At 44.1% G+C, this 12,433-nt stretch overlaps 1 protein-coding gene across 1 annotated transcript in view; it reads left to right on the forward strand.

The window, feature by feature from the left end:
* The first annotated feature begins 4,044 nt into the window (after nucleotides 1-4,044).
* The window catches only part of CDH17 (cadherin 17), a 45,450-nt gene continuing 37,061 nt past the window's right edge, over nucleotides 4,045-12,433 (forward strand). Inside the window, exons 1-4 of the mRNA XM_045560470.1 lie at nucleotides 4,045-4,297; nucleotides 5,216-5,332; nucleotides 6,577-6,614; nucleotides 7,658-7,756. Coding sequence (XP_045416426.1) covers nucleotides 4,045-4,297; nucleotides 5,216-5,332; nucleotides 6,577-6,614; nucleotides 7,658-7,756 — 507 coding nt within the window. The remainder of the gene's footprint in view (nucleotides 4,298-5,215; nucleotides 5,333-6,576; nucleotides 6,615-7,657; nucleotides 7,757-12,433) is intronic.

The raw sequence follows: 12,433 nt of genomic DNA on the forward strand, positions 1-12,433 counted from the left end.
TTACTGACTGTATTTTTACCTCTATTAAGCAAATATTGGCTTGATGACTGATCATGTGCATTTTGCTTATGTTATAAAAACCAGTTAGACTTAAGAATACCAATTTATTCATTAATATATATTTCAGCTCGCAATATGCCAGAACCTGAGGTTGTTACTTATTTCTGTGTTTCCCAACCAAATAAGCAGTCTAAAGTAGTAGAAAACTGTCTCAATCGTGTTTAACTATTAATATGAGTTAATTCTAAAACAATGTTTAGATGTGTCAGCTGAATTAATTCTGTTGTAAAAACTGATTTTTAAACATTCAAATGAATCTAAGAGTCCTAAAGAGTTTTATTCCTAGCTTTTCCTTAAAATAGATGTGAAACTCAGGGCAAGTTGCTTAATTTGGATAGCATTTGTATATCTACATCTCTAGCAGTCTATGGCTACATCTGTGTTTATGTAGCTATCACGCTATGCAGGGTCTGGCAGAAAGAGTCAAGAGATGTTTTAAACCTTGGAATAGACAGATCTGCTTGGAGGCAAGGCCATGTCACTTCTAGGTGTGTGTTTTTAGTAAAGCAAAATGATCGACTTTGGACCTCAATTTCCTCATCTATCAAATGAGAACATTCCTAACTTATTATGACTGTGAGAAAATCATGAAAACACACTCTTATTATTGAGGAGTTGCTATGTACTTTCCATGGGAAGAAACTGAGGCACTGGGAGATAAAGTAATACAACCACGGCCACACAGCTAGTGGAGAGCAGAGCTGGGTTTCCAGTCTGGGCCCTCCGACTCCCAGCCCACCTACTGCACTACACTGTTGTTCTGTTTTTATACTAAAGACCTCTCCACAAATCTGCCTCCTAGGGGATGCTTAATACATACTCGTTTCTTTCTTTATGCCCTAGGATGTTGGTGAGGCTAAAATGGGATCGCATTTTCACCTTTTTAAAGTTGGACTATAAGCTCTCCAAATGTAAGGCATTTAAAATTTTCAACGTCTAAATTTTTAGAATGTTTAAAATTTTAATGACCATTTCTCCATGATGATATTAGTTCAACATGTTTGAGGTAGAAAAACTTTAGAAGATAAAAAAAGATGAAGTAAACCAAGATCATCATAATTGCAGGAGATAATAAAATGATTGGAATTTTAGTGAAATGAACACGTTTTTTATTTCCTTGGTGTTTTTTTTTTATTGTTATTGGTTTGTTTTTTGGCAGTTTAATATTACGTGGAAAATTTATCTCCCATTTTAAAATCAGTTAGTTATGGCATGTCTCAGGGTGAAAATTATAATTTCTGTGAAATGTGAAGCTTTAAGGAGAAAAAGCAAACTGATATTGAAGAGAATGAGGGCAGACTTTGGATTCTTATTTGATCTCTTTTGGAGTAACAAGGAATACATTTTTTTTTTTTTTGGCCAGGGAATGGTGGCTCACATCTGTAATCCCAGTGTTGTGGGAGGCTAAGGTGGGATCATTGCTTGAGCCCAGGAATTCGAGGCTGCAGTGAGCTATGATCATACCACTGCCCTCCAGCCTTGGTGATAGAGGGAGACACTGTCTCTAAAAACAAAAACAAAAACAAAACAAACAAACCCAAAAATACATTTCATTTTTTTAAAAGATATATTGCATAGGTAATAACAGTATTTGGAAGACCAAACAAGTGCCTGGTGAGGTCTTTGAATGAAGGTTTGTGAGCATTCTTGGATTCTTTCCACTTGAAGAATTTCATCTATTTGCAGCTTTGAATCAGAACCATGAATATTTTTGTATCTGGCTCTCCTGGCATTTGCTAAAACATATATTCCCCATCCATATAAGAGTGAAAATGATACTTATTGCCGATCATTTAAGACTCTTAAATGAAGAATATTATAAGAGTGAAAAAGTTAAAGGAATGGAATTATGGCAAGCATGTTTCAAGATGTTGACTTAGATATTGCTATGGATGAGGTGTCATGAAGCTTCTAGAAGACCAGGATGCTCCATACAGGGGAAACTTTAGGGATCCCATTTTACTAGGTTTACAAGTGGATTATCGTCCAATGATTCTTACTGGTTGGAAAGGTGTGATTTTAACAGACTGGAAACTAATCACTTTTATCTCTGGTTTATTCACAGGACTTTGAATAAAGAATTCCATGATGCTTCAAGCCCATCTTTGCTCTCTGTGTCTTCTTACACTTTATTTGGTAAGAAGAAAGGGCATTCTTCTCTTTTTATGTACTAGAATATTTTCTGCCATCTTTCTACCCCATATGAGGGAAAGAATGATTATCATTACTCAAAAAAAGAAAAAAGATAGCCTATTAAAATTAAGTTGTTGTATAGAATGGATGCTTAGTTTGTCCCAGTGTAATATTTTCAATGAAATGGCTATAAATTGTATGTCTGACCTTCAACTGGGGGATGTACTGTCTCCTTGGCTCATAAAAGCCAATGCCACTTCATGAACAAGGTTGAAAACAAATCCATCTATTCATGTACAGCTCAGGGAGTCTGGAAAGAATTATACTGATACATGTATTGGTCTGTGTATCTTAATCTTTTTTTTTTTTTTTTTTTACTTTGGCCATGAAAAATTACCACCAAAACGTCAAGAAAAGCATTTTTGATCATGCTCTGCTCTGTACTTTTCTTCTCATAAAAAGGTAGAGTTTTCTGGTTACGTTTGTCTTTAGCCATTTGTTGAGTGAACCCTATTGACTTGACAGGCTTTGGGAGCGTGAGGGTTCCAGCCCTCGATCTTGGGTGCACAGTGGGTGCCAGCCTTGTTTTACCCAGGAGGCTACTGAGGTTCATGAAAGTTGCCACAAAATATTGACAATTATAAAGCAAGATTATGGGGAAGCATCTACTTTTTTTTTTTTTTAAATAAGGAAGCTTCTAGATCCTTATAAGTAAAATCTTATTTCCTTTCTTCTGGGACTCAAAAATAATACATCAAATTTCAAGTCTCAGAGAGACCTAAACCCTGGAGCCCACACAATTCAAAATGCTTGTAAAGTGAAATAGAGTCAAACTTGTAAAACTACCAGAGCCTTCCTCCTGCAGGGAAAACTGCAGTTCAGACTTTATGAGCAGCATGCCTCCTCACAGCCTAGGGGCTCAACCCCACCTGGGTCAAACATCCCCATATGACCCCTCTCCTCTTCCTCTCAAACATCCTTTGCTACCGACATTATCACAGCCTGGTGGTGAAGCCAGACCTGGTTTCAAACTTGTCAGTGATAGGAACTCAGGTCAGTTGCCTAAGCGTTGACCTCAGTTTTCTGCCCTGTAAACTGGACCTAATAATAGCACTTGTCTGATGGGATTTTGCGGCAGTTAAATGAGATAATGCATTTATAGAGCGCTTGGATCAGTGATCAGCACAGTCCAAGCACTCAATAAATATTAGCTATTATTATCACTACAGCATTTTAAATATACAGTGTTTACATCCACATGGAGACTAACCTCCATGAAGAATGGACTGTGTTTTAGTCCTCTTTGCGGATTCAGCACCTAGCACAATGCTGGCAACAGGGTAGAAATTATACACGTGATTATGGACATATTAGGAAACAACAATAAGGTCTTAGAATTCTATCACAATAATTTGATATTAGTAGGCTCATTTGCTTCTTGTTTGAGAAGGGGACTTGTATTTTTCTTCCTGGAAGAAAGGTGAAAATATAGTTTCTTTCTCTACTCTACCCCAGTGGGATTTCTGCCTAGAGTAAGAAATACTGCCCAGTCACCGCTGGCAGCAAGTGCTCGCCCAGGAGACAGCCGCAAGCGCCGCTGTCCCTGGGTGAAGTCAGGGGCACAGGGATGGAGCCACTTCCCTCTCCTGCCCCTACCTACTCCCTACCTCCCAGCTCTCGCCTGTGAAGACTGGAAGTTTACTTGGAGCTTCTTGTCTTCTACACGAAGCTTTAATTTAAAGCAGAGGCAGTAATTTAAAACAATTGCCAGTCATGTATTCCATACTGTGAGCGGCTCTTCCGTTCTTCTCTAAGACATTGTTTCACAAGAGGGTTGGAAACGCAGCGTGAATGTATGTCCAGGGCACTGAAGGGAGCACGAGTCAGCGGTCCAGGGTTTGGGAGAGGGTGCTGGATGGGGCGGTGGAGAAAACCAAGGAGGAGCCACCTATTTTAGAGTTTTTGCCTGGGATTTCCAGAAGGAAGAAGAGTTTGGTACAAATACTGCACAATCCGTGCATTGAACTCTTGATGGCAGCTACCAGGCAGGTGGACCTGGCCACTGCATGTGTCATTTGGCCCCGAAAGCAGTGTAGCGACGTGGGTAAGCGTTGGGGCTTGGTGGTCCAACAGAACTGGCTCCAGTCCCAAGGTGGCACTAACTATCTGTGAGCGCTTTGCTTCTGCTGGGGGACTACTCTGGAGATACTTTGATAGCATCGATCAGAAGAAATGATGTGGCCGGGCGCGGTGGCTCACGCCTGTAATCCTAGCACTCTGGGAGGCCGAGGCAGGTGGATTGTTTGAGCTCAGGAGTTCGAGACCAGCCTGAGCAAGAGTGAGACCCCGTCTCTACTAAAAATAGACAGAAATGATCTGGACAGCTAAAATATATATATAGAAAAAATTAGCTGGGCATGGTGGCACATGCCTGTAGTCCCAGCTACTCGGGAGGCTGAGGCAGTAGGATCGCTTAAGCCCAGGAGTTTGAGGTTGCTGTGAGTTAGGCTGACGCCATGGCACTCACTCACTCTAGCCCGGGCAACAGAATGAGACTCTGTCTCAAAAAAAAAAAAAAAAAAAAAGGGAAGAAAAACGATGTATTGAAGGGTCTAGTCCAATCACTGCCACATGCTAAAAATGACTAAAAACTGTTAGTTCCATTCTTGCCCCTTCCTTTCACCTCTTTGTGTAAGATGGTGGGTGCTGTTCCCTCCAACTCCTGCATAAACCCACTACCCCCTTGTCCTTTCACGAGTTTCCACCACACCATCCATCCCGGTCCCAGCGATGTGGCTCGATGACTCATAGGGTACACATGCACTTGGAAATCTTTATGGCCGCAATAGCCACATAAAGGGGCAGGGAGAGAGATGTGTTGCCCTGATACGAAGACGCAACTTTGAACCCTGGAACTGAGACCTGAGCCTCCTTTCCTGACAGGTGAGCCAGCTTGTCCTCGTGGCCCCGTTTGTGAGGTTTGCCGGGCTGATGTGGTTTTCCCCGGTGTGACTAACCAAAGGGCTGAGTGCTTGCCGCTGTGAGTGCAACGCTGACGAAGGTAGTTCGCCATCAAGCAGTAGCTCCACGGAGAGCGCTGCCCCCATCTCGGACCCACCATGGGGGCACCTGGACATCGGTACTGAGTGCTTGCACCCCACCTTCCAGAAGAGTAGTGAAGCTGGAAAAGATGTGGAAAAGGGGTGGAAAGGAAGAAGAGCTTGCAGAGGAAGATACACTTAGAAAGGAAAGGATAGGCCACAAATCTGTAAAATTATTATGAGTTAAGAATGCTTTTCAGCTACAAATAACAGGAAATTTGACATTGGAACTAAACAAATAGGGGTTTATTTTCCTCAAGTAACAAGAAGCCTGAAATAGGCAATTCAGGGCAGGTTTAGCAGGTCCGTGATGTTATCAGAGACTTGGGCTTCTTTCTCTTTGCTGTCCCATCTTTTGCACTGGTTTGTCCTCTCATGGTTCATGACGGCTGCCCCAGCTGCAGACACAAGGTCTCTTGTCTCAGCAAGAGCCCACGGGGAAGAGCAGTGCCAGCCACATCTGTCCTACTTCACCAGGAAAACAAAAGCTTGACTAGAACCCCAGCAGGCTTCCCTTCTTGCTTCATGAGCCAGAACTGGGTCCCTCGGCCACCTTCCTAGCTGCACAGGAGCCTGGGAAAGAGACTGCTTGCCTTCCCAGCCTCTCTGGCGGGAGGCAGCAAAGGAAGAGGGGTTAGCAGTGGCCTGAGGCAGCCAACCCAAAGACCTGCCACAGCTCGGAGGGAGAGAAGACCACATTTCAAAGCCTTCTGTGTTCTTGTTTGTTACTGCTTGTTTACCAAACATCCAGTATCAACTTAGTCAAGACTCAACACATTGAGGGATACAGTATAAGACCTTCTCCCCTATCACTGGCATACTGATTGCTTTTGGGTTATTCCCAGAGAGCAGCAGTTTCTACTGCAAGAGCTTGCCTGCTCTTCCTAAAGAAGAGGAAAACAAATTCTCTCCCCTGTCCTCAATTCTTCTTCTTCTTTGGTGTTATTTGTCTAGCTCCAAAAACCATTGGCTTGCCTTATGCTTCTGATTCTAACCTATTCCACTCCTGATTTCTACCACAAATGGGAGACCCAAAGAACCACCCAGGAAGGAGGGAAGACCAGCAGGGGTACGAGGCCCTCAATGCCTGGTCCTATAGGGTGCCCTCAGGTGGGTGTATGGCAGCTGTCCCTTCCTGCAGTCACCTGCTCTGCTCTGCCTCACATCTTCCCTCAGAGGGGCCAATGTAGTGAGGACTATGGTGATGCACCCCATTCTTTGGGGGTGGGCATGGGGGTCACACCCTTGTGCACATCCCCAATGCAGCCAGCTTTCCCTCCAGGTTGTCGGGGCCACTTTTGTGCCCTGTGGTGGGTACTGGTGAGTAGTGGCTGAGAGGACCAGTTCTAGAGTCACAACTTGGAATCCTGCTTTTAGCCACTACCTGGGCTAACTATGATACTTAACCTCTCTATGTATTAGTCTCATCACCTGTAAAATGGGACTAATGATAGTAAGTTACCCTCATAGGGTTGTCATCAGGATTAAATGTGTTTAGGACAGAGCGCCACATGTGCTAACTTAGCAGGTGTGAGCTATTCTTACTGCTGAAGCCACGCTTACTACTTAGCAAGTGTGAGCCATTCTTACCATCCCAGCCGCACCGACTCCTGTTCCAGCCTGGATGTGGGTGTCTGCAGAGGCTGCTTGGCTTTCAGGTCAGGGGTTTTTGAATTTTAGAACTGTTGTGGGGCTCCTGCTTGAAGTAAACATTTTGTGTTTTTGTCATATTTCTAAAGGAATGGAAAGAGCTAATGATATGTTAAAATAGTAAGCTTTTAAAGTTACAGTTCAAATTCAGATTCAAATTTTCCTAAAATTTGCCATTTAACTATGTGCCATGCAAGGATTATACTAAACCCATCTGTGTGTTCTTTTTCCCCCGTATAAATGCAATTGTCCTTGAGGTGACTGAACTCCAGAGTGCTAGAAACCTGCCAGGAATGTCCTCATAAAATAATAGGTGTGGAGGGAGGCATTTTATGAAGCTGGTGTAAAACTATGTAGAATTTAGAAGGCAGAATGGCATTGTGCAAGACCACAAGCTTTTGCTCAGCCAGACCCAAGTGTGTGCCGTGTTAACCTAATGTCCTCATGGGGATGTTAACATGCTTCTCATAGGGGGATTGCTCCAATGGCTAAATAGGAAACACGATGCAAAGCTCACGCAAGCCACTTTGACATGATTGAACTTCAACAAACATTGGACCCCTTTTTGTTTGTGTTGACCGGAGTTCACATTGTTTTCAGGCATGATAGAATCCTATGTTTCATATGCTGGTTCTCGAATCCCCAATCAAATCAACAAGTGACACACATTCATAATACTAGTATATACTAATTTTATCTTTCTTTGTGAACAGACAACTGGATATGGACAAGAGGGGAAGTTTAGCGGACCCCTGAAGCCCATGAAGCTTTCTATTTTTGAAGGCCAGGAACCGAGTCAAATCATATTTCAGGTAAAGGCTGCCCTTGCCCACTGTCACCTTGATTTTGTATGCTCCCTTGGTGGACTTTTACTCGTTTATCTACTGTACAGCTGGAAATAAAACAGAGGCATGGCCATCTCATTATCAAAAATGATTGCAGAAGTGAAGGTAAACAGAGACATGGTGGCCTCAGTATTGTAATAGTTACACTTGACGTTCTCATTGCACTTCCTCAATTGTCTCTGGGGCGAGTGTTACCGTCCCTCCTGCAGGGAGCTTGGTGCCTGCAGGCTCCACTTCTTGTCTAGAATGGAAGGGAGCCAGTCCCTGGAGACGGGAGTGGCCATCTGACCGTGGGAACTGTCTGTTCCATGCACTTTCCGCTTAAAGCATTTGAAGATGTGGCTTCTCTGGAGTCAGTGCTGGGATGGCGTGCGTCTGGCCATAGGCCTGCCTTTTCCTCACTGCCGCCTCTGAGCCCAGGCCTGGCCGTCACCAAGGCATGCTGGCAAGCGGTTGTCTTGTTTAGTTAGGGGACTGGGAAAGGCATCAGATTGGGGCATGGGGATTTGGGGGGGAGGTTGCCTGCAGATGGGAGTGAGGGAAGGGACTTTAGCTATGAAGAGCACAGAGATAATCCTGGAAACGTAACAGAGAAAGGGAGAGACGTACTACTGCATTTACCAGACATCTGCTGAGGAAGCTGCGTGGCCCTGCAATGGGTGGAGGATGCCTTGGTGAGCCTCTGTGGGAACCCGGGACTCCTCCCTGCCCCATGTCATGGGGAAGTAGCAGAGGGTCGCTAAACTGCCTTCGAAGGCAGCTGTCTTCGTTAACCACAGCTCATTTACGGTTGGCTCTCTGTATCCGCAGGTGCCACATCCATGAGTTAACCAACTAAGGATTGACAATATTCAGACAAAAATAAAAAATAATGATTCCACAAAAGTAACAAATAAAAAATACAGTATAACAATTACTTCCATAGCATTTACATTGTATTAGGTATTATAAGTAGTCTAGAGACGGTTCACAGCACACAGGAGGATGTGTGTAGGTTACGTGATGATAGTACAGCATTTTATATAAGGGCCTTCAGCGTCTGTGGATTTTGGTATCTGCAGGGGTCTTGGAACGATTCCTCACAGATGCCCAGGGATGACTGTATCATGCTGGATGTTTCCCTTCTACAGACGAGAGGCTGAAAGTTGTCTGTTCCTTCATTTGGTACCAGCTTGGTGCAAAGGGCCCCAGCGTAGAAGCCAGCCAGGGTGTGCGCACAGCTCCGTGCAGCCCTGCTGTGTCAGGTGTCACGAGGGGCCTTGGCCTCTCCCGTCAGGGAAGTCAAGCACTGAGGAAGTGGCAAACGTGTTGAGAGCTGGAGGCTGGTCGGACTTCACTTGGTGAGGAAGGGAGGGAAGAGAGCACAGCAGGGACAGCATCCCTGAGAGGGGAGAGGACAGGACATGTTCCTAGGACTGGCAGAAGGCCACATGGCTGGGGAGGACAGAGGCAGGAGAAGAAGGGGGAGAGGATGCTGCAGAGACAGGGAAGGTCCTGACTCCTAAGGCTCTTAGGTTCTCTCCCAGCAGCAAGGAGTCTGAGTCAATTTCCATTCAGAAAAGATCACTCTGCCTGCAAACTCCAGGAGGATGGGAGGACTCAGGGAACTGGTTAGGAGTCTACAGCAAGGGCTCACACAGGGGATGAACTCATTCCTCCTTACTTTCTCTGCCCTGCCGGGGAGCATTTGGTTGTAGATTCTCTGGCATTTTTAATTTTTTTTATTTGTGTATTATGCTTCTTAAACTGGTAAGAACTTCATGTGCTAGGCACACATTCATTTTCTTTTATTAACCATGTATGGAGTGACTATACAAGGTGCTCTGCTGAGTACTGGGGCTATGAGATGACCTGGACAGTCCCTGTCCCCGTGAGCTCCCAATTCATAGGAGAAAACTAACAAGCAGACGACCACATGTGCTGAAGGTTCTGCTGGGAGTCTGGTGGGATGTGGAAGGGGCAAAGGGCATGTGAAGACAGTGACCAATTTTATTTATTTGTGTTGATTTTTTAATTGAATAAAATTATATATATTTATCATGTACAACATGTTGTTTTGAAATATATGTACATTGTGGGATTGCTAAATCAAGCTAAGTGAGTAGACATTTCCTCACACACATGATTTTTGTGGTGAGAACACTTAAAATTTAAGGGCGGTCAGTTTTAAATGGGGATGGTAGCGGGTGAACAGAAGAGGTTTTATTAACCCCTAAGCTGAGTATTGAAGGGTAAGCAGATGCTCGCAGGCAGGAAGCAGGCACTGAATACAGGATGGGAAAAAACATGGAGGTGTGCACGTAGAAAGAAAATGACAGATGACAGGTGGTCAGGGTGCAGGGTGGGAGATGGTGCACAGTCAAAGGTACGCACGCCTGCCGAGGTCTGCACAGGCTGGACTGACCCTTCATCCTGTAGTGGGCACCCCTGGAGGGTTTCTACAAGGAACACCATGGCTGGATTTGTGCAAATCCAAGCTGACTAATCACTGTGCGGTGAGTTGAAGGGGGTGGGCCTAGAGGTGGGAAGGATCTCAGGGGGCTGTTTGCAATAGTCCAGTGGGAAGTGGTGGAGACCTGGTTTAAGTAAGTACAGAGGGGTTGCTGTGGTCTGAATGTTGGTGTCCCCCTGAAGTTCACATGTTGAAGCCTAATCTCCAACATAATAGCATTAAGAAGTGGGCCTTTGGGAGGTGATTAGGTCATGAGGGCTCTGCCCTTATGAATGGGATTAGTGTCCTTCTAAAAGAGGCTTGATGGAGCCTGTTTGCCCCTTCTGCAGTGTGAGAAGACATAGAAGGTGCCATGTGTGGGGAACAGGCCCTCACCAGACACTCGCCTGCTGGTGCTTTGATCTTGGACTTCCCAGCCTCCAGAGCTGTGAGCAATAAATCTCTGTTGTTCATAATTACCCAGTCCAAGGTATTTTGTTATAGCTGCCCAAATGGACTAAGGTAGGGCGCATGGAAGGAAGATGACAGGTAGGAGCAATATGAAGGAAGTCACACCTACAGGAATTGGTTACTGAATGAGTGCAGGGGCTGAGGACACAGAGGTGTTTAGTATAACTCTTAGGTCTCTGGCTTGCTTGACTGGGTAGTTAGTGGTGTCACTGAGAGAGAGAAAGATTGTAGCAAAAGGTGGAGATGTCTAGGAGACAGTGATCATATGGGTCTGGAGATAAAGACTGGGGAGACTTCCTCATACAGGTGTTAATGGAGTGCTTGGGTGCAACATGAAAGCCTGTCTATAGTGAATTATCTCGACTGTCCGTAGCTGCCAGCCATGTGATGAATGAAGCTATCTGGAGATAAGAAAAGCAATAGCAAAAAACTGATGTGAGGAAAACCCCAAGTACACAAATGTGAAATTAAAAGGCTTCTGATCCTTGTCTTAAGCATGTGGGACAATAGGGAGTAGTGAGGACTGTGGCAAAGTGAGAATACATCAAAAGGGGATAAGCTCAATTCAGCTCCAGACAAATTTCACAAGTTGGAATTTCACAGTAAAATCTACTAGATTTTGTAATTTTTCTAGAAAAGTTATACAGTTTTATATTTATGTAAAATTCCCTGATTTAAAAATATTGGCACAGTTTTTAAAAAATTATCCTATAAGCTAAACAAAACATATTTGTGGGCCAGAGAGTCTGTGGCTACTTCTGTGACCTCTGTAAGAAATTGATGAGGTCATTCCAGCGTCTCTGAGGATACCAGCCAGTAATCATTCCTTGGGCTGCTCCACTGCTGCTTCCATTAGCCTTGCTAAAAAGCTTACCCCTTCTTGGCAGGAAATGATATTTTAGTTATCATGGCTGGGTGTTTCTTGTTTATGGGTGTGTATGTGTGTTGGGGTAGGGTGAGGTGTTGGGGTGGGAGGGTAGTGAGTAGAAGATGAGGGGGATGCCCTTCCTAGAATCACAGAATCTTAGTGCTAGACAGGATATTAGAGACTTCTGGTACCAACAGCTTGTTTTACAGGTGGGGAAACTGAGGCTTAAATTAGTTAATGGCAGAACCAAGACTAGAACACAGGTCCCCCAGCTTCTGGTCAAGCACACTATGCTCTCTCTGTCTTTGTATGCGGAAATGATTCAGAAAACCCATTCTTGGTAAGATGTGCTTTCAGCTCTTTCTTATAGCCATGGGGAGTAATTGTATGGGTCCCTCATCTAGAACCTGGATCTAGGGAAGCACAAAGGATCCTCATTTCTCCATGAGGTTGGTCCTTGTGTTGTGAATATACCCTTCAAAATAAAATGAACTAAACAACCATAGACTTCTTTCATTGAGGATTTTCAACTAGCCAGCTCAGTGTACTCTAGGCGCTTCTAGATCACGAGACAGTATGATATAAATCTGAGACAGGTCTTTTTTTTCTTTTTATTTATAATGAGATATAGCTCACATACCTCATTCATGCTTTTAAAATGTACAATTCAGTAGTTTTTAGTATATCACAAAGATGTGCAATTATCACCACTATCTAATTCCTACAACATTTTTATCAAACCCAAAAGAAATCCTGTGCTCATTAGTAGTCATTCCCCACACCCCCTCCCTTCAGCCCCTGGCAACCACTAATCTACTTTTGGTCTCTATAGATGTGCCTATTCTACACATTTCATATAAATGGATTCACACAA

The sequence above is a fragment of the Lemur catta genome, chromosome 9 (genome assembly GCF_020740605.2).
Source record: "Lemur catta isolate mLemCat1 chromosome 9, mLemCat1.pri, whole genome shotgun sequence".
Classification (NCBI taxonomy): Eukaryota; Metazoa; Chordata; class Mammalia; order Primates; family Lemuridae; genus Lemur; species Lemur catta.